This window comes from Epinephelus moara, chromosome 7 (assembly GCF_006386435.1).
Source record: "Epinephelus moara isolate mb chromosome 7, YSFRI_EMoa_1.0, whole genome shotgun sequence".
NCBI lineage: Eukaryota > Metazoa > Chordata > Actinopteri > Perciformes > Serranidae > Epinephelus > Epinephelus moara.
In genome coordinates this window covers 24,093,319-24,116,286 of record NC_065512.1, presented here as the reverse complement: position 1 = coordinate 24,116,286, position 22,968 = coordinate 24,093,319, and the positions used below count along the sequence as shown (strand labels likewise).

Genomic DNA, 22,968 nt, shown 5'->3' with positions numbered 1-22,968 from the left:
AGGGGGGATGGAGAAAGACAGTATGAGAGGGAGAGACTGTGTTTGTGTGTATCTCTATTCATGGTTATTCATTTGTGTGTGAGATAAATAACTCTGGCTTTGAAAATTGGAAATGTATGGATTTTGATTTTATGTCATTTAGTGTTTGTGTGAGAGAGGGAGTGTGTTTGTAAGCACACGTGTATGATGTGGCTCTTTGTAGTACCGCGGTAATTTGTGTGGCTCTTGGTCTCTGACTGGTTGGCCACCTCTGAACTACAGGGTCAGCTGATAATTCTCTGTGGGTTCCGCACTACAACTCACCCTGTTCCTCCTTTAGTCATGTGAGCATGATTTCTGCTTTCAGCATTAAATACCTCCTTAATTATCGCATCATATTACTCTCAATTATAAGGGCATTAGAAGATAACACAATGGGACTGCATCAAAAGCATTTACTTTACACACTAATGGCGACCCCAGGAACCAATTCCCTCTTATAGATTTTTACTCTGAGGGATCATTTTAATTAGTTTATTATTTCAAGCACTATTTATACTATTAAAATATTTATACTGCATAGAATTATAGGTATCTGGTGGTGTATAGTGAATGGTTTTCCTGGTTCCTGATTCTGTTTAATTAATATCGTGGATATCATATTGTTTCTTTCTCTGCTATGGCTGACTTGTGTCCATATTGGTTGATAAGTGCTAATTTTAAAGCCTTTTCTCAACTGCATAACATAACATTAAAGCACTGTAGTCACTTGGTCCAATTAAGATTTAAGAAAATAGCAGCATCACTTACAGCTGATTCCATCTGTCTGGTCCACTGCTTGCAGAGATGCTCTCAAAATATGTGGTTGCCACTCTGATACCAGGGAGCAGGTATTCAGCACCCATTTCTGCGAGTGTCTGTTGGATGACGCTTTCGGCCCTCTGGAGGATGAGGAGGGAGATGTTACGTGATGTGGCAAAACTCATGTCTGGTTGGACAATGAGCCTAAGTGAGTCCTGCACTATTTCCAGGATGTTCTGCTGTACAGAGGGTGGCAGGGGGCCTGTGGCTGTGGTCAGGCTCTGCATAGCTGTTTGGACTGCTTCCAAGATTGCGGATAAGAAGTGGTCACTCTGGAGGCCACCTGGTTGCTCTGCCACCATTAGGGCATTACTCAGCAGCATGGTGGCGTTGTGAATGATGGAGAGGTAGGCCTGTTGATCCTCACTGAGAAAATGAACCATCGTCTGCAGCAGGTGCTGGAAGTCTGTCACAGGAGTGGAGGCATTTAGGTCAGGGTTTCCCCATTGGAGCATACTACTGAGGACTGGCGAGACATTGGGTTGTTTCATCCACATCTCTATGAGGTTGAGGTAAAGATTAACTTGGAGCTCAAAAGCATGCAGAGTGGTTGTGTTAAACAGTAAATTGTGATTGAGTTCATTCTGAGCCTCCAGGTTGATCTGTAAGAGTTCAAACAGACGCCTGAGAATCTCAACTGCTGTTTGGCCAATTGCACTCACCCCTGCACTATCTATTGGGTGCTGGAGGCTGTATATCAGGGTCTCAACCTGCTTAGAGACAAACAAAGTGAAATTCAACTGTGTCAGCTGCAATGTCACTTGCATGTGTGTGATATAGTAAAAGGGCTGAAGGAGGTCTGAGATGGAACTTGTTCTGGTGATGTTTTCCAGCTTTTCCAAGTACCATTGGACCATCTCAACATACACTTTCTGAGCTTGCATGGAGTCCATATCAGAGGTGGCGTTCAACTTGTTTAATGGTTCCATGTTGACGAGCAGTTGGATGAGACCCTCTACCACTCTGATTTCATTCATGATCTCTGGAGTGTACAGGTTATTCAGCTGGAGGTTCATCTTGATATTGGCCAGTGTGCTGTTCAAGGTGTGTGCAAGAGCAATGTTAGGATTGGAGCTGAAGTCAGCTTGGACGCCATCCCTGATTGCGTTATTGACAATTAACGGGATGAGGGAGACGATGGCTGCCTGATCACGGAGAGCAGGTATGTTGCTCAGGAAATTGCTAACATCATCGATCAATCCCATAATACACTGGGCTGTCACCATCTGGTTATGCTGTGGCTCGAAACACTCGCGAGCATTGATAATCTCCATTATATTTACCACCAGGTCATTAATGTTGGCAGCTCCGGCAAGAGTAGTAATGTTGTTTAGCTCCTCGAGGGTTAGGTTTGACTGTTGCAGAGCATTCTGGACATCAGACACAGTAATATTCGGTGTAGCCATGATCAATCTGGCAAAATGAAGAATCTGTTTGAATGTTTCCACATTGGCAGCATCATTTGAGGAAAGGAGTAGTGGGAAGAACTGGGATACAATTTCCTCACGTTCCCGCCCCTCCAGAACAGAGTTGGTGTTTGCTAATGTAACGGTGACATTACTGTCAGCCGCAAGCATTATGTATAATATCTGATCCAGGAACGTGAAGAGTTCTGAGATTCCAGCCAAACAGTCTTGGCCTGCTGCACATCTGGTCACCTGAGACTGCAGAGCGACAAAATCTTGGAGAAAGCGAGCAGCGTCCAGTTGGACCTCAGGTGGTAGGAATGCAACAATTTTCTGTGCAACAATGTCCAGGGCAGCATCTGGTCCAGCCTGAGACAGGTTCTGAAGGCTCTCTGGGGTGAGAAGTCCAAGAAAGTCTTTGGAAAGCAAGTGGAGATCATTGACTTGTGCTGGGCTGAGCTGCCCATTTGGTAATGAGAAATGTTGGATTTTTCGCAGTCTGTACAGAGACATCACAAATTCTTGAAGCTGGCGTATGTACCCAAGAATGATGTTAGTTGGGTCACCATTTGGAGAATCCATCACTGTCTTCAGTAGCTCCATGGCACTGAGGATGGCTTCAACAACGCCAGCTGAGGTCTGGTTGGTGAATGGCCGGATGGCCTGTATGAGATGAGCCGCATCGTCAGGGTGGAAGTAGTCCGAATAGGTAAGCAGAGTGTGTCCCATGATGTGGCTGAGAGAGATGGTGAGGTTACCCTCCAAGGAGAGAAAGAATCTTATCAACCGTTCCAGTTCTGGCATTGTAGGGTCTGTCTCATTAAAGGTAAAAATGTGCTGGTTGAGCCTGCCAATTTTCGAGGCAACATCGAGCACTGTGGAGACATTGAAAGGACCTTCACCGACGAGCAGAGGCAGCAGTGGTCTTAGACCTACAGACTGTAACAGGTTACCGATGTGGGGAAGCATGACATCAGGGTCAGCAATGTTTTCATCGGGAAGCATGGAGATAGAGTTGACAAAGCTAGCCAGGTTTCGCATCAGGTTTATCAGGTAGGCGGAGAGCGCGTCTCCTCCTGTGATTTCTTGTTTCAAACCTGACCCGATCATTTGTTGAAAGACATCACCATATGCATGCTGCAACAGATTCACAGTTCCTTTGAGACATCTACAGAGAAAAGAGAGGAGTGGGAAAGAACATGTCAGAATTTTAGAAATTACTGAGTAATATGGGTAAAATAGTATGAACAATAAAAAATATCATATCAGTCTAAATAGTTGTTTTAATGAGTCAACATCCTATGAACAATTAAAGGTAATTAACAGGACAGAACATTAAATTCCAGAGCATACACAATGCATGCATTATCTCCAAGTTCAATAAGACATCATTCATTTTAACGAACACACTAAAAGCACTTACTGCACCAGGACATCTTGGTTTGGTGACATCAGAACCTGAGTCATTCTTTGAACAAACTGTGGCCAGTTCAAACCAGTATTACACTCAAGGACCTGGTTGTAGATGTTGATAGAACCTAAAGTGGGAGGTAAATGCATCACATACATACTTGAGAACTGGTTGTGTTTATTGTACTATCTTAAATAAATCACTTGCTTTGGCACTTAACGACGAAATGGTCTATCATTTGGAGAAACACCTGTACATGTTTCAGTGAGTTTCAGTATAGCAGCCCAGTGACATCCTCTATTAATCAATGTGCACAGGACTATATGAAGAAAAAAAAACACTGATAGAACTGAATTTGTCATTTCTTTTTGTTGGTTATGGTTTACTGGAAATATGTAAGTGCAGGATCTACAGTATACCTTCAATTGATTTTTTTTAGTTGCTGTATACAAAGAGAAATAAAAAATGTTTTCTTTAAAAATAAATAGCCAAAAGCCCTTTTTGTGTGAGTGAGAACAAGGCCGACAAGCTGTCATAGAAAATAGGATAACAAAGGAAAACACTACTTCGTGCTAATCAAATACACTTTGGCACATAAAAAAAAATAATTAAAAAATGTATTAGTCTTATATGTATCTTGCGTCTTTAAGTGGAAGTTTGGGTCTTTGAGGTACTTAAACATAGTATGGTTCCAAGTTGTATTTGGTGAATTTCATTGTGAGGACTTCTTAAGACTGTGTTTGTAAATGATTCTGCTTTTGGCAGGCAGGTGACCTAAGGCTGCTCTCTAATTGTTTGCTTCAGATTTTTCCACGGGGCGCAGAGCTCTGCCCACCAGACACTCCCACTTTTATTGGCGAAAATCAGTATTGTTTTATGCAATTATCTATTTTTATCTAATGTAGTTGGACAATTCTTGAATCTGTCTTTCATGTTCATACCCACTCAAATGTGCAACTGTCACTGCTCCTTAGCTAGATGACCATCAATTTCAGGGGATGGCAAACTGAAGCTTGGACGGACCGAGGCGATTAACATATTCAGCAGGACACCAGGGGTTCTCCTATTCTTGTTATGACAAACGGAGTTGGCTAACGTTAGCTGGATATGGTGTAGGTAATGCCTTTTTTTTTGGCTTCCCCTGTTTTCTATACTAAAGTCTCTGCACCAAACCCAAACCATTGTGGACAATAACAGGTACAAGCCCTAAAACATTTTTCTGTAATTGTATGCAAATGAGTGTAACCTTTATGCATAAATAAACCTATTGTTTGTTTTTGTGAACAGCTGAACTTGAAGTGTTGCTGCCACAAGAAACTGTGGAATGGCATTATCTTCTTTTCTTTAGTAGAGGACGGTCCTGTGTATCATATGCTAAAAGAGTTAAGAAAGGAAGCACTGAAGCACCTTTCCTTAACATTTAGAGAATGCCAACGGCCCTTATCATGGCTGCCAATTAGATAATTCTGAGTCATGTCACTAAAATGTCATTAAAATGCAAACAGCACGAAAGTAGCTCTAGCTATCTGGGCAGGTACTGGGCATAATAAAGTGGCCCCTATGCCACTTTCTATTATGGCAATTTAGAGGTATCATGGATGATTTTGTACATAGCAGAGCCAGAAAGAGAGACTATTTTATGATTAATTTAGGCTTATAAGATCTTCCAATGTGACAACAAAGCTTTCTGTCAGTGTTTGCTTTTGTAAATATTACAGGTAGCTTAAACGTCTTCTTTATTTGTGGTGGAGAGCAGTGTATGTTGTTGATGTGCTTTTGGCTTTAACTGAGTGTACCTGCACTATAAATCCTGTGTTGCTGAGATACAGGTGAATTTATTTCTATTTATTCTGCTGTTGGCTCTGAGTGTTCTTGTACTGTAAATCCCGCTGAGATGCAGGTAAATGTATGTCTTAGTTGATAGGCTGTTGACATTAATTGTGTGTATGTATGCTGCATGTCCTGTTGAGGTACAGGTGAATTTACTTATCGTGCTGTAGACAACAAGTCAGTGTACCTGCCCTGAGGCAAAATGCATTGGCCATGCTGTTGATGGCAGAGACTTGTGACCGAGATGACTGACCTTAACCAGAAAGGTGCAGAGAAACTTGCAGGCAAGAACAGGACTATCCCTTTGACTAAATCACAATTTTGATAATGATATATCAAATTGAAACTGCATTTGAAAAGAAAAGAAAAGAAAAGAAAAGAAAAGAAAAGAAAAGAAAAGAAAAGAAAAGAAGAAGAAATGGTACTCACAGTTTGCTGGCTGAGTTGTGACACCGGGGCTGTAGTTCAAAATCCAGTAAAGCGCATGGACAGAATTCTTTACCTCAGGCCACAGTTGACTCTCCTCAATCTGTTCTCCCACATTCACCATGAGCAAGAAAACACTACAAGCAAAGCAAAGCACAACACTGTCACAACAGTGGAGTGATAACTGACAGCATGAAATGAGACATTTCCTATCTAAAATACATGATTGTTTCTTTTCACTAATTGCAATGAAAAGGGCCTTGTCTAACTTAAAACAAATGTCTTGGTGGGCCTGGACCTTACATCATTTAAGCTAGAGGCATGTCGTGCCTGTGTTCATTCATCTGTTCAAATCAAAATCAGATATGCAGAGCACTATAGCGCTCTGTGATGAAACCCTGCCATTATAATCAACACTTTGTCAACACCTTTGTTGAAGAGTGTCGGTAACATTATGATCGTTGTTGTCTGGCATCCAGTCCATCCAGTATGCTCCACCCAGTCCTGTGACCAGTGTGTCCAAAAGCATGCCAAACTGCATACTGAAGTTTTGCAGCTTGTGCCACTCTGAGAGAATCATAGGAAGTGTCACGTTGTCGTCTGTTTGTTCTGTGATGGTGTTGTACACGTCTTGTGCCTGTAGAAACATGAAACAAGATTTAAATCTTAAGTAAATTTCAACAATACAGGACAGTCCAACCCTACAACAATGAAATTTATTCAGGAAAAGAAAACTCAAAACAATGAAGGAAAGTAAAGAGTGTAGTACTGAGTTTGAAAAGGATGTTTTTCACATGATAAATGAAAGTCAGACAGCACATCTCTTTGGAATAAAACTCTTCAAATGCAGTTAAGTAACTTTTACCTTCTGAACCAATGGCAGCCGGCCCGCCTGTAGCGCTTGCTCCAGAGGGGAGGTGTCCTGACAGATCAATGCTTTCCAAATCTCAACTGGTACGTTCTCTGATGTTAAAAGCCACTCAAAGGGACCCAACACATCCTCACATGTTGAAGGCTCGGGTGACTGTATCTAGTAAGACAGAGGCAAAAAACACCAGCTGAGAAGTGCATACTATTATCAAAAACCTCAAACATGTCAACCCCTTAAGTCGAGGTATTACATGTGACAGTGTGCTGTGAGAGGATCATTAGTGAAATATAATGTGGCAGACGGGTATTCGCTACGTCATCTTAAAATTCTTGCATACAGTTTCATAACAAAGCTGTCTGGGTTTGAGCGATGCTTGGCTCTCAGCGTGTTGCTGAAAAATGACATGCAAATTTCCCCTTGAGGATTAAAAAAGTATATTTTATCTTTATTTACACACCAATGTCATCGCTAAGAAACATGACTTCAGGAATACTGGCAGCTTCACATGAACAATCATGCAGACTTAAAACCATGTCCAGTTTAACCTAATGATATGAGTCACAGTGAAACTAAAGGTAATTCTCCATTATAACCATCAAATATGTTATAAAACTGAGTGCACACGTAACTAGGGTCAACACAAAGGGTTGAGAACTGCCTCAACTTGTCAGTTGCCTAAACATGCACTCCTTGTCTTGCTGCCTCCACACACCTGAGCAATGACACTAAGCTGCTGTCAAACTGTTATGCCTGAAACTACAAAAATAAGATCAAAGTTGTAAAATAATAATATGTTCTTTAAGGGCCCCAACACACCAAGCTGATGCTAAGTCGTCAGCCAATGTCAGGCTGTTGTTGAGTGTCTGTTGCCCTAGTTTTTGTGGTGTGTCTCACACTGTTGGCACTCGTTGGCCCTTGTCATTATTTTTTTTAACCTGCTTGGCATGTTGACTTGGTGTCAGAGACAGTGGAGCCTGTCTGTGAGTGAAATCACCAATTGACCCTTCGCTAAGCCCCGCCCCCCTTAGTCACTGTTGCCATGTCCGTCAAGCTTTCGCTCCTAGCATAAGAAATATGGAGTTTTCAGCGATATCAGTAAGAGATATTCCAAAGGAAATAACATCAAATTCCTGGAAAAACTGTTCAGAGATATCAGAGAGAAGCCGACAGAAAGGTCTTCAATATTCATGTGAGAGCTACATTCACAATATCATCTGCTGGCGGAGTATAAATCACGAGAACATTAAAATAGAGGGAAAAGCTCACCAGTCGCAATGCAAGCGTCAGGCACCCCACGTCTTGACACTTCACGTGAAGGACAAAGAATGTTCTTGTACAGCAGGGTAAGTCAATATATGGTTTAAATTTAAGTTAATGTTGAGTTATGTTCCCTCCTTGGGGCAGACAAAGGGAGAGCAGCTAGCACACAAAGCTAGCGTTAGCTAACGTTAGTTAGCATCTTAACTTGGAACAAACGTAGGTGTTTTTATTGATCTTTGCTGGATTCAGCTGTTCGTGTGGTCTTCCACACTGTTTTAGCCATATCTTCCTTGGGTCTTGGGCTTGGGGAAGGGGAAAAATTCAACACCACCTTCGACACTTTTTGGGTATCAGGGGTCGGACTTGAAGGTAACATTACTGTATGCACGCCGCTTCGGCATATTAGCTTCTGCTGAAAGCTTGACAGACCTCTTGGTTGCTACACACGGTTGCTAACGTAGGATTGGACAGTGACTGATTAAGGGAGAGGCTTAGCGAAGGGTCAATTGGCAGTTCAGCTCAGTGCACAAGAAGAGAAACAGAAGTGAGAACAGTAAACAACAACTTAAGTCATGAGGGCGTGTGATCAATACAAACTTTTATGTAAGATTGTGAACATTTGTTGTTAATGTGCTAACTGGCTAACCAGCATCTTGAATCTGTCCTGTTGCTCTTCCAGTTTCCCTTTTTGAATAAGAAATTCACACTATCCAACCTGCTGGTACGGATATTATTTCCACTGACACAGGCACAGAACATGCTATGTGCTAGTTTGAAGCTTTTTGGCCAAGACACTAGTTCTTTGATGTCGGTTTGCTGTGTCTGGGCCTTAAGATATTTATAGCCAAATGCATATTGTCAGGTGAAATACCATGAACATACCTCTGTAATCACTTCCATGACACTGTCCCTGACACGACCAATCCAAACGTTTGCCTCAGTCTGGTTTGTCAGCAACGTTAGGTAAGTCATTTTGAGATGATGAGCACATTCCAGGACACTGCCCACTAATTCTGTAAAGCAGGGAGAGTGAAGGAAACCAATTTAATACAAAAACAAAGCCAGATCAGTCAACAACAGGCAGTGATATACTATGAAACAAAATTTTAACTCAATATACAGTAAAAACGTAATCCACCTAACACACTTTTAAATCACCAACTTATCACACAATATCTGCTGTACAATACTTCCCACGGGGTTGTTTTTTAACAAAGTGTTAAATTTTTTTCCTTTTTGTGTGTGTACTGTGTATCAATTTCTTGCGTGGACACACCTCCAGTCCTACTTCAACATCTTTCATCAGTCCCGTGAGAAAGGGTGTAAACTTTTTCCATTCACCTCTGAGTTACATAGTACGCGTACTTCAGGTACAGAACACAATAGTGACTGCGGGAGTATGTGAGTCATACTTCTTACACTGAAAACAATATGTTCTGTGAATGGGTTAATTTTCAGATTTAGTCTCTTTGCTTTGGCTCTTTCATTGAGTACTGACACCAAAAGCTCATGTTTACTGTCTTAGGTCAGTGCTCTCAAATTTTTCTGTCAAAATCTATTTCATCTTTACAGAAAAAAACGCTGTCTCCGCTTGTGAGTGAACACCAGGAGGAATAACAAAACACTTTAAAAGAGTGCTGAAAATGAAAATGTTTGACTGAGGCTTCACTGTGAGCAGGGTGTTTTATAGTCTTACCTTCTGCTGTTTCCAGGGCCTGTGCCACTGACCTCATGGACTGAAAGCCAGTTTTGAGGATGACCTGGACAACCATATCCAACTCCGGTACAAATGCTATAGTCTCCATCACCAATTGACCGACCCCCAAAAATCTGCCAAAGCACAAGGCCAGACAAACAAATGGTACAAAAAATGTCATCTAACAAGTACAACTCACATGTACAGTAGTGAATACATGCAAATTAAAACTATACAATTTGTTAAGTCATCTTTGCTGTTTCTGGCCAAAAATAAAATCCTGCCTACTAATACACATTTATTAAAAACTCCGTCCACTTGTCTGAACATGTTTGCATCATTCAGAAAATCCACTCGGGTGCTTCACTCCAATTTGCTTTTTAGTTTGTGCAGCATTATAAAAATGGTTAACCTTTGATGGATTTACTTTACAGTTGATTGGCAATGCATGGTGATGTACTTACAGCTCCTCCTCAGGGTTTTGTGGTTGTGTAACTACGCTACGGTAGGTCCTCGTGATGTTGGAGCCTCCCGGTCCTCCGGGAGATGGACCTCCCATCAGACTGTGCAGCAGCCCTTTGGCGAAGGATATGTCATGTGGAGCAACATGCTCACTCCATACCCGAAGAACCTGGGAAAATAATATAGTTAACATATGGGAGGAGAAGGTATGCCAAGTTAGATTTGCAAAATTAAAACCATTTTAGCTAAATTCAACCTGCTTCATTCCTGTCTGCCTCTAAACAATAATCTATATCTCCTAATATCTCTACACCATGTTGTCAAGGAGCACATAATTTAAAAAAAAAAAAACAATTAATTTTGTCACATCTTTACTCCTCTACGCAAATTTGTTTTGACAGCATATGACAGTAGAACTTAAGAGCTGGTGAACAGTTTACTTTATTAAACTCTATTTCATAATAATGTATATTTTGTTGTCATGCTGCGCTATGGGGGATGGGGCCCTATATCTGTTAGTGACATGTTTGAGTAATGACACAAGCACATCATTGCTTTATTGCTATGTAAAACTGTAACAACAAATACGTTGTACATATTTTTAACAATATTTCTTCAGCTTTTTAATTTTTTCAATTGTATTTCTGTTTCTTTAAGGTTGCAGTATTTGCTTTTTATCTTTTAGTTTATGGTTATGTTTTATTTTATAGTTTAATGTCATACACCAAAATGCCAAGTAAAATTCCTAATATGGGAAAACCTCCTCAGCAGTAAACGTGATTCTGATTCTGATTGATGGCTGAGTGAGTACACAGAGTGATGAAAATGTTAGCTAACAGCTTCTGATTGGGAATTATCTCATCAAAACACATCTACCATAGTGGCAACGCTAATTGGATGTCTTTGAGGTTTTCGCTCCCCAGGTGCAACCTGGGAGTCGCAGTTGCTTGTTGCTATGGCCAACAGCTTTCTTGTGGCCGCAGACTAATTATTTGGTACTCTCTGAATCTAATTAAAAGTGAAGGTGGCACTTGAGAATGCAAATTAAGAGCAAGGACAGAAGAACACAGCCGAGTTACATGAGAGAAAGTGAGAGTGGGACGGTGAGAAGAAAGAAAAGCCGCCCACACAGATCAAGTAGCTGACTCATTTCTGATTTCTGTGAATCTCTCTCTCTTGATGATGATAACATTCATAATACTGTTACCCACCTGCTTTGCCACCTCGCCAGGGCTGATCCATCCCAGAAGCATGTCCACTGCCCCTGTACTGCATGCTGCTGTGAGCCAGAATGGGTTACTGCTGTTTTCACACACGTACATAAGCACCATTTCTCTGTCCAATGTCAAGAAGATAGCCTGGAGAAGAGGGGAGAATCACAGTAAATATATTCGAAACTGTGGAAACTACTACAAGGAGATGGTTTGCTTAGCTAAGCACATACTTGCCAACCTTGAGACCTCAGAAATATGGAGAAAATCAAAACCCAAGGGGGGGTTCTGGTGACTTTCAAAGAATAAAAAAAACCCAACATATATATAAATAAAACTACACTTGCATCAGCATCTTTATAAGTTAAATTGCATTAGTTTTTGGTTTGTGACCCTGATACTCCAGCAGAGTGCCAGTAGAAGGGGGGGGGGGGGGAGGCTGTAGGTCCACCGGGAGCCGAGCCTGACTCATGCAGGCCCGGCAGGTGCCCTTATCCAGCTCCGAAGGGTGAGGGAAAGAGGGAGGGAGGGGGAAGTGCAAGCAGGTGGAAAACAGTACACTTTTAGAGTCACAGGGCTTGTACATGCCGTACTATGCCAGGAACAGGTTGTGAAAATGAAAAGGAAATAAGGTGTGAAAATCTGTCATAAAATGGGAGAAATACGGGAGAATTGTGACCCCAGGAGAAAAGTGGGAGAGGGCAAAATGAAAATGAGAGCTCCCCAGGAAGTATGACTTAGCATTAAGACTGGAAACGGGGAGACACCTTTATACAGAGCCAGGCTAGCTGTTAGCCTCTGCTTCCAGTCTTTATGCTAAGCTAAAAGGCTGCTGGTTGTTGCTTCATATTTAGCGGACACATGAGAATTGCAACGATCTTCTCATCTTACTCTCAAGAAGAAAGGTCAATAAGAGTATCTTGAACTAGGCTTTCAACTTATTTAGTTTCACTTGATTTTCCTGCTTCAAATCTGGTTTTGTGGTTCAAAATGAGGCTCAGATGTGGCACATGAGACTTAAAGCTTGTGCTGCCAGAGCTGAAACCAGTTTGACAACCCTGAAGATAGAGCCGCTTTGCTTTTATTGAAATCTTTAAATTTGCAAATTGTCATATGACATTACACAAATCTCCACTGTGAGTGAGAATATGTATGGAAAGGCATCTAATTCAGATTATAGTTGTAGTAGTTTTGCTACTAACACTTATTTTCATACTGTAAAGAAAAGTGTGCCACCTACCTTGTTCAGTGGTATTGTGACTTCTTGCAGAACAAGTCTGACCATGTCACTAAGTGTGTCATTCTCTAATGTGACAACCTCTCTGAGGGAAATGGACACATCTAAGAGGAATCAAAACCACATGATCAGATGATACACCCTAATGGCATTTCAGCACAAAACTTGACTGACAACATTTCTCTGGTGTTCCCATATCAAAGGTCAATGTGTTCACATTATTGCGTGTACATGGACATGAATAACCCATTCATTCAGGTTTTTGGAATATACCTTGGTAATGTCATATCATGTTGATAAGAAACACAAAAATGCCAACTGGAGTACTCCAGAAAAACTGGGATAAACAGGGGAAATATGAATAACCCGATTTCTCTGGGCTCATGTAAACACCATATTTCGGGTGGGTTATTCATGTCTATTTCATCACTCATTCAGTGTGTTTACATGTACATGAAAAACCCGCTTATTAATGGGTTATCGGAGTATCCCGATTATGTGTTTGAGCATGTATACATCATATCCTGTTTACAGAAACCGGGATAAGACCTCTCCAATTTCCAAAAGAAATCGGGATACTGTGGCATGTATACACCTTATTTATAGTGGTTAATAAGGGTCGGCGACTATCTGCACAGGCGTGGCTGTTACATGGTAACCGCAATGGCGACGGCGAAAGCGTCCCACTTCTGGAGCGACGAGGAAACCGACGAGTTAAATATAGTGGCTAGCCTGGATTGGAAAAGCCATTGACATGCTATCCTATTCAAGTCTAAAGTGGGAATTTTCTTTCCTTCACAATCAGTGAACTCCATCATGGCAACTTTATCCCACCAGTCACAGCTGCGGATCTTCAATCACTACCTTGTTCTGCATGGTGGCAGTGAAAGTGACACACAGACACCTGACAAAGTCGAGGACCTGTGTAAAATTTCCTGTTGCTCTCGTGTCTTATTACTGCCAGTCAGGTGGAGGAGCCAAGCCCGCAACATTCATAGCATTTAAAAGTGCTAAGCCTGATACAAGCGAAAACTTGTTTTATTTTTAAGGCACAGTCAAATTATCTATGTGTGTCAGGTACAGGATATGAAAATGTTGGATTTACAAAATTGCCAGTTTGTTTTGTAAACATCACTGCACCTGCACCTGCACCTGCACCTGCACAAATAGAGTGCAGTTATCAGTAACTGGGATACTAGTATTTATTGTGTATACAGGGAATATGAGTAACTCGATTTCTCTGTGCTCATGTGAACACCATATCACGAATATGATCAAAACCAGGAAACCCTCATAAACAGGTTATTCATATACATGTAAACACACTGACTTCGACTTCCCTAAAGCAGCTGTGGCTGACTTGTGGTATGTTCAGTACAGCTGAGGGACAGTTACCTTTGCCGGGCCAGTTTTGAGCATAGTGGACCAGGTTGATTCCTCCAGCGAGGAGCGGATGCACTGGGGACAGTGAGGCACTGGCTTCAGGGAAATTGCCCTGGAGGACATGCATGGCGCTAAAGAGAAGGAAGGGAGAAAGAAAATAATGCTCAAAACAAGACAGAACCTGCAGCAATCACTTGACAGAGGTCATGATTAGACAAACACACAGGTTGGCCCCCTGCTGTTCAAGGTCTTTAATTCTTAGTGAGTTGCAAACGGAGCTAGACTGAGTCTTTGAAAACCAAAAGCGATAGAATATTTCTAAATCAAAAGGCCAAGGTTAAACTGTAATCTTCCCTCAGTTCACTATTTCTAAACTGGAATCTATTTATGACAGAAGAGCCAGTCGCTTTTGTGTTTCACACCTATCATCTATGAGGTCAAAAATGTTGTAACCATAATGTGAAACTAAAACTTATGTCTACCAGCTCTGACACAGACAATGTGCTGTGGCCTTTATTAAATATTCAGTACAACACAGCATACTTCAACTATTCCCATCATAAGGTTTTTTTCTAAACTTACTAAATAAATGAACACTTTCATACAGCTGCCCCTCATTCATTTTGCATTGCCCCATCATTGACAGTACATTACCGCTGTATGTTGGTGAGCAGGGTCCCTGCGCTGGCCAGCATTTCGTCAAAAGAACCAGAAGACAAGAGCTGGGGAACATTTAAAAGGGTTTCCCACAGTGCGGTCTGATTCTGCAGCTGATCGAACACCAACACCGCTGCCCCGGCCACCGTCAACGTCTCATTTGGTTTTGTCAGAATCAGGTCCGTTAGTATCTGGCAACAAGAGGAGGTTTCAGAGTCAACAGAACAAATATTATTATACATATATATATTTTTCTTTTCACACAAAACAGAAAAAAATGTAATGTTAGTGTGCAAGCAAGCGAACACAAACACACACCTGGTTGAGTGTGTTGAGCGAGACTTCAAACAAACTGTTGTTGGACCTGCAGAAAGTGACCACAGCGTAGGAGAGGGCGTCGGGTGAGGTTGTGTTCATCCTGGGCAGCATCAGGGTGCAGATGGCTCTTTTCAACAGGTTCATTGAGTCCAGCATTTCATTGACGCCCTCCTGGATTCAGATTATTACAGTTACGCATTAAATGAAGGGATTTGTTCAAGAGGTAAATTCATACAATATCTTTCAAATCACATTGTTTACAGTTAAGTGTAATTATGAACTATTAGACCAAGTTCATACCATCAGATTTGATACAAGACAAGTTGAAACTGCCACTTTACACCAATGCGACTGGGCGAGATGGTGCTGATGCTGTCTCCATAGTAACAACTCTCTGTACATCTATTCTTATTTTTCAGGCTTATTATGTAGCCAAATCCAATTTGTAGCCTCTTAAAAAAAGAATGAGGAAAGTGATAATGATACTTGCTACAGTTGCATTTCTTGTGGTAATGAAACGGTGAGAACACAAACAAAACAATCTGAGCTTCAGATGGACCCTATTCATCATAAATACGCTACAATAATTCAAATGACCAGCGCAGATTAATTGGTCAATGAGTATGTGTCTGTGTGACATGAGCACATACAGCGAGCAGTAGCAGCAACACAGCATCCAACACCGACACACAATTAGGAAGGGGACCAACATACATGTCAACAATTGTGGGGATTAAAATCTGACAGAATGCCACACCAAGCGAACATGCTGTTTGCAGACAGCTTGTCACTTTGCTACAATCCGAATGGCTACGGAAATAGGTGACGCGCCTTACGTCCTTAAACAAGCCACTGGCGAGCTGAATGACAGGTGACACCATCAGCCGGCCTGTGTCGAGCTGACATTCGCCAGTTCAAACCACTGCAGTTTTTCTCTGCAACATACTAAAACTCTTCTGTCTCATCGCAAATCTTTGGTCTGAACTCGACTTTAAAGAAATCAGTCATATCTATGAATGGCCAGTCCATTTTCACCATATAATGTAGGCTGGGGTGGTATCACAGTCGTACGGTATACCAGGGTACTGAGAAATCCCGGTGGTATGATTTCAATAACTCATTGTACGTACTGCACGGCATGCACAAGGAGTAACTAAGTGGATGAGTAAACAAGAGGGTTCGGGCAATGAAGCCAGTCCCAGTTCCATGACTGAGAGAAACAAGAATTCAAAAGGCGTACAGTTTTATTTCTGTTTCATAAGGAAAACAGATGTGAGAATATGACTTTTCTTAACACTGTGTGAGTTTCTATTGTGTATCTATTAGTTTGAAAAAGCTAAGCTACCAAATCTTTATTGATTACTGCTACTATAACAGGTTCCCCCTTCTACCCAAACATAATGTATTACCGCAGTGATGCTTACAAAAGAGGAAACAGAATAAAGACTTTGACATAAAGACATTTGAATTTTAAATAAACTCTCGTCATTCCTATGAGGGTTTTTTTCATCAGCAAATACGGGCTTATCTCTAGACAATGACCTATACAGAAGGGGCCAAACAGGCTGTTCCTTATTCTCAGCAGTTTTATTCCTCCCATTATGTTTTAACAATACCCACCTCATCTCCCAGAAGAGTTGTATTCATGCCGTTCATGAGAGAGGCATTATGAGGCATTCCTTGGTAGGATGAACCTTTAACAAAAGAACACACTGTTGAAAAACGGGCTGAATGAAGCAGTTACCATAATGTGTGATATCATAGTCATCCTATAATGCAAACATAAGAAGGGGATAGAGTAAATGTCAACATTGTGTTGGACAAAACGGCCAAAGAAGACAATGTGGTTCGTAAGGTAACAGTGGAAATTTGGTTTTATAGAAGAAAAGATTATAACCCCTAAAATGTCTGTCCATTAAATAAGAAGCAAACAGGAGACAGCTTAGCTGGTATTAGACATGTACTAAAGCCTGAGTCCTGAGTGGGATAAAAGGTACCCATAATAATCTATTTACAAAAAGAAAAAACTGGTAGTAGAGGGAAACAGCTCACTTTGTTCCCAAGGAAAAATAAAAAAACATGCCTTCCAGCGCCTCTTAAACTCACCAATTAACACACATCTAGCTTGTTTAATCTGTACAAAACCAAGTTGCTAACCAAAGGCTAGCTGTTCCCCCCATCTCGTCTTTATGCTTAAGCTATTTGTCTCCCGGCTCTGGCTCCATATTGAACAGATACTGATCTTCTCATCTAATGTTTCATATGTTTTAGTCTACTCGAAATTATTTATTCTTCCAAATGTAGAGTTTGGCTGGTCTATCTTCCTAGATAGGTCTCAGCTACAAATGTTTAATGGTTGTCTGTGCCATAACGTGTCTAAATGGTGCGCCTTGATGGAATAATAACATACAGTGCAAGATTTTAACCAGAATTGAAGATATAAACTTTACTGGAAACCATGAAAATGTGATTTTGGCATTTCACATAGAAAGAAGTGTCTGTGAATGAGGATAACATACCCAAAAAGCTGTTCATGGCTTTAATCAGTTTTTCAGGATCATAGCTGGGGTCCCTGGAGATGTTGAAAAAACCTGCTCCCTCAATCAGGTTCGCCATCGGGGAAACCTTCAGCGGGTGATCCGGGCTGTCATACAGAGTCAAAAGGATCAGATAACACAATGAAAAGATGCTCAACAAACGTATGTGATGTCTTCTAAGGTTTTTTTCCCCGTAGAAGGTAGCTGGAGTTTTGCGTACCCATCATTCATCTGGTTACACAAACAGGTTTTTCTACCACCCTCATTCCTGAGTCTGGAATTTAGATTTCATTGACAGCGCAACAGCTTGAGAAACAAAAGTAAAGAAAACAATTGCAAGCTAAGTGAGCTTGTTCACACTACAACAAAAAAGGCAGGTAACCATGTATAAGGGTGACTGTTTTCTAAGATTATGTTGACAGAGATGCTTTAAAGGAAAAAAGGGAGTAAAAAAGTAATCAGTCATCTCCTGATTTGTGACAGATAAAGAAAAACAGACGCAGAACAGAACTATGCTTTAAAAAAAAACAAATAAAATAAAATATTGTCTTGATATTTATTTGTTTTCAGCTTTTTGACACAAAAATGTATTAGCTATAGTGGGTTATTAGTAGGTTAAGGAGACTCCCGGTCTTCCACAGGGGAGTGTCTGTTGTTGTACATTTCCATGATCATGCTAACAAATCATCTCATGTGATGCTGCTATACTGAGGTGTGTCCCTCCTTTATGACTCAGCAATCCTCTCTCTGTACACCTTTTTTTAATCATATGTCAGCACAGGAAGTGTGGAAGTTTTAATGCACAGTTAAGCTGCATTGATATGTTACAATTACAGCTTCAATCAGTATTTGGTGTTCCTGCAGTATGGGTTAGATAATAGATTATATACTTCTGAATGGGGGTACCTTGCCTCCCGTGAGTATCTTTTAGATGACTTTGATGCAGCTGAGCCCGCCAGGTGGGATTTGTTGTGGCAGCTGCCATCTGTGTTGCACATCAGGGTCTGCAGGAAAGGGAAGAAGCCGGAGCTGGGTAGGTTTCTGGATCCCACATAACCTAGAGGAGACATGAGTTGTTGTTAGCGAGGATGCTTGAGAACACAACTTTCATTAAAAACTTTTTTTAAATCCCAGAAGGCCATGTCCTAAATCATGTACATTTGGCAAACAAAATTATTTCATTGAGACTACTTGAAGGAAGTTACTGGCTGACTGGTTGATATTCAGTAAGCGGGTCATGATTTCTGGAACAAGACATTGCTGTTGAGTTTTTCAAATGAAGCCGAATGCCATGTAGAGCCATTACACTGGAGGGGAAGCAGACATCTCTACAGCTGATATCTCCAACACTTGACAACGTACAACAAAACAATCTCAAGTGCTAAACAGCACTACAGATATAAGCTAAAATATGTATTTTTCATATTGTGGCAAACTGGCCCTTAAAATTCAGGACAAAGAAAAGAAAAAGAAAGATATGAAGATCAAGTTTCAGTCAAGCGATGTGTCTAGACTGACTGCGTGGTACAGTACAACTCCGGTATTACCTCAGAAAACAAATGACACAACACATTTGTCTGAGAGAGAACAACAGCCTCACGCACAGCGTTTAACTCATTTCATGTGAAATGAAACCCACAGCACATTTGAAGAATTGAATGACATCAAACCTCAAGGTTAATACCTCCACTCACACAGCCAGTAGCAAAGAATTCATGTACAATTGACATATCAAAAGAGAAAACAGTGAAATTGTACACCTGATTTGTGAGAGTTAAACAAGCAGAATAAGTGTTTAAACTGGAAACAACTGGGTATCAATGCACTTAAAACAGACGTGCAATAATGGGAACAGCTCTGTGCGTCATTTAATCACAAAGAAGACTAAAACCTAGAGGGTGCAAATGTTGTATTTTAGTGCTTAAGATCATTACCATCCAACAATAGGACTTTTACGGGTGAGGGAAGGTCCTATTGTGTACAACCACTGGATGGGTTCTTTGTTAGGGGAAGCTATTAAGTTACATGTAAATCGCTGCATCAACAGAATCTGATCTATTATAAAAGACTGAGCAAACAAAAGTGGGAGGGTTTACTGGTTACAGTTATTACCAGAACTAGGTAAGATGGGCCTCTTTACATTGTTGATTTTACAGATGCTCTATATAATGCAAGAATTATATTTTATCACACATACTGACAGGTGTATAGGAAGATGAAGTCCTTTTAAAATAATGCTGATGCTGTTGTAAATAGATTTTTATTAGGAATTGTTTGCTAAAGAACCAGGTTTACTGGTAAGTGAAAGGCTTGAGATATGTTTTTCACACCAACTAGTTGCAATCTCTGCCCCTCCCTCTACGACCAACTACTCAACTGTCATCTGCCACAATCTGCGATGGCCACACAAAGGCAGAAAAGCATACATATGTGACGCTCCCTCTTTAAAGCACCTTTACCTTTACGCATTTATTGCAGATAAATAAGTGTGCTCTCAGTCAACGGGGGTTTTGAAATAAAGGAGTACAAATGTCATGTCAGCAGTGTGGGGATAGGCTCAGATCTGAAGGACTATTCATGTTTGAGTTGAGCTTTCCATTTGTTTGCGCCGATTGTGAAATTGGAATGTCGTCATTTGTTAACCTGCTGTCCTCTAAGATGCTTAACTAAACCCCTGTAGCCTATGTCATATGTCAAGTCAAACTTTACCCAAGTGGATCTTTCACTTTAGTTCATCAGTTTCGGATTTTGCTTTACTCTAAACGAAAAAAATTGATCAAGCTTAAGATGTCGACAGACTCAATTATTGACCTGTTTCAAATGTTTTTAAAGAGATTGTAGCCAGAAATTCTTTACTGGAATACTGAAAGTGCATCATATATAAATACAAATGAGATGTAATTCTTCGTTAGTGCCAGGAAGGCTTATAGGCTTTATTCTGTTTGCTCATAGTTTATTTTGTTTGCACAGTGTCATTTGTCCACGATTGATTATATAATGGTAAGACTTGTTTTTGTAAAGGCATGCATTTGTGATGAAGGGCTATTGAAATACACCTCAATACATAACAAAACGTGGACCTGGATCAAAGTACTTTTTACCCTGTGCAGTTTCACACTTACATGTATCTTTGATGACTGGAGGGAACTGGTTGCGGGTCACAGCAATGATGATGAAGATGATCAGAGGCCAGATAACCAGAGTGAGGGACCATAGCTGTAACACAAGATATCATAAAAGAGTAATAATTAGTTCATGAAGACTATGTACAGGGTGTATACTGCACATATTGAGTGATACATGGCACACTCTGTCTTATATGGAGATAAAATCATAGCTCCCACTGCAAATGAAAGTCACTCACCGGCTGTCTGATGACCGCCAGCCCATTCTTCCAGAGAAGAAGTTTCAGTTGCCGGAAGAAGGCCATCTGTAGAGGAAGCTAAAATGAGAACACATTATATGTAATTCCGTTCATTCAATTAACCACACATATACCTGCTGTGTGTCAGCATGGTTCAATTGTATTATGTAAAGGCTAAATACAGTTGCAGTTCAAAGTTTCCTTTTTCAAGCCAATGTGGAAAATCAGTCCTTAAAGTGCTCAAAAGAATTAATGTTTCTATGACAACTGGTCAACTCCATCTGCTGAGGAAGACGGTGAAAGCTCCACAGCAACTGCGTGGGCCTTGTGGTGAGATTAATTTGTCAACTGTGTTACTTAACAGGGAACTTTTAGTCTTTTACAGTAGTCCGACATTTTAGATACAGCCAGAGCTGGCCTTACCCATTGAGCAATATGGTCTCGAAAAAATTTTGAAGGCGTGAACAAGATAAAAATTGAACTCCCAAAGCAAAATCTGACAACATTTTGTGCCATTTTTGCAAAACTAATAACAAAATAATACACTCAGAGACAGGTGAGATGGACAATTAAGGTAGGCTAAGTATGTAATTGACTATCCTTTACAAAACAAACACTCCTCACACAGATTTTGTGGTAAAAACAAAATCACCAAGTTGCATTTTTAGTTAGTTAGTCAGTAGCAGTTTATTTCGTACATGTAAGTAGCAAATAAACAAAATAGTCACACATTGGTAGACAGACAAAAAACAGGTGAGTAAAGAAAGCATAAAAACTGAAAACAACATACTGATTTGATTTACATCTCCAAAAAGGAGTGGGAGAAATTACAAACTTATTTATTCCCACCCCTTCGCCATATATTAATAACAGTCAATTACATAGGAAAAGTTGTACAATAATTAATTCTAGACTTATTCGAACATATTAAATTAATTACGAATATTTGTCTTAAAGCAAGACATACATTAATTAAAATAATCATAATATTATTAAAATAATAATAATTATCCATTTTTTTCGTAGGGTACGGGGAAAACAAACACAAAAAAATACTGTATATTTACTGTAAGTCTTTACATACTTATTTGTACATTATGTGTCCTTAAACTATTTTTTTTTAATACACACACTCAGTGCCATGTTAGCATGTTATGAGGAGGAGGGGGGGCCCAAACCAAATCATGTTAAGGGCCCCCAAAAGTCACTGGATATAACAGCTAAAGACTTAAGGTTACTGCTGCATTATACACAGGCATAAAACGTAAGAGTTAACATTTAGGTAGTTATTTTTGTCAAGCTAATACTGACATTAACTAAACATGGCGACACATGAAAGCTTGTCACAAACTTACACAATGACAGAGAGAAGTAATAATGAACCATGGGACATACCTGTTTCCGTCTGTCCCCTTTAATTGGTCAAATTATCTAACAGTTGCTCGCAGGCATAAGAAGGACATGGCGCTAGGTGACCCCTAGCAGGATGCCCTTTCCATCAGTCGGTTATGGCAGAAAAACAGGAAATTCACAGCTGAAATAAAAAATAACGTCACGGTAATGGTAAATTTAACAATAACTTTCACTTCTCCGTGTCTCTGCCTTGTGCTAATGTGAGAAGCTCCACCTGTGTGACAAGGTAAATCTGTGAGGAAGGGCGTGTACACTCACTGTAACGTGCACTGCCCTAAACAAAGAAGGAGCGCGTGACTGCTGGGAACAATTAACTGTAGGCTACATGTAGATTGCAGCAATTTTTAAATACATTTATATAATATTACATCAAACCATTCCAAGCTAATTCAAAGTGATTTGTGTTAATAATTTTAAAGGTCCATGTTTTGAAATGATTTTTTTTTTACTAATTAACCTACATCTCAACCTAGCTGATAACTACTTTAAATTTGCTACAATACAGGTTTCTATAAGAATAACACTTTGTTAAACATATTCTTGTTTTAACTTATGTAGTTATTTAGGGTATATCTCCGGGTCATAAAGCGATTAATGGAGAGAAAGATGAACCTGTGATTGTGTTACATGTTAGAAGGTCACAAAC

At 40.4% G+C, this 22,968-nt stretch overlaps 1 protein-coding gene across 1 annotated transcript in view; it reads right to left on the bottom strand.

The window, feature by feature from the left end:
* Positions 1–22,532, bottom strand: part of abca12 (ATP-binding cassette, sub-family A (ABC1), member 12) — a 95,949-nt gene extending 73,417 nt beyond the window's left edge. The window contains exons 1-19 of the mRNA XM_050048514.1: positions 22,305–22,532; positions 20,910–20,987; positions 20,668–20,761; positions 18,452–18,602; positions 17,528–17,652; positions 16,629–16,702; positions 15,009–15,179; positions 14,688–14,881; positions 14,046–14,164; positions 12,654–12,754; positions 11,414–11,560; positions 10,205–10,371; positions 9,741–9,874; positions 8,927–9,057; positions 6,779–6,943; positions 6,342–6,550; positions 5,917–6,050; positions 3,670–3,784; positions 790–3,414 (exon numbers count right to left, since the gene is read on the bottom strand). Coding sequence (XP_049904471.1) covers positions 790–3,414; positions 3,670–3,784; positions 5,917–6,050; positions 6,342–6,550; positions 6,779–6,943; positions 8,927–9,057; positions 9,741–9,874; positions 10,205–10,371; positions 11,414–11,560; positions 12,654–12,754; positions 14,046–14,164; positions 14,688–14,881; positions 15,009–15,179; positions 16,629–16,702; positions 17,528–17,652; positions 18,452–18,602; positions 20,668–20,761; positions 20,910–20,975 — 4,922 coding nt within the window. The 5' untranslated portion in view covers positions 20,976–20,987; positions 22,305–22,532. The remainder of the gene's footprint in view (positions 1–789; positions 3,415–3,669; positions 3,785–5,916; positions 6,051–6,341; positions 6,551–6,778; positions 6,944–8,926; positions 9,058–9,740; positions 9,875–10,204; positions 10,372–11,413; positions 11,561–12,653; positions 12,755–14,045; positions 14,165–14,687; positions 14,882–15,008; positions 15,180–16,628; positions 16,703–17,527; positions 17,653–18,451; positions 18,603–20,667; positions 20,762–20,909; positions 20,988–22,304) is intronic.
* Positions 22,533–22,968: the final 436 nt, after the last annotated feature.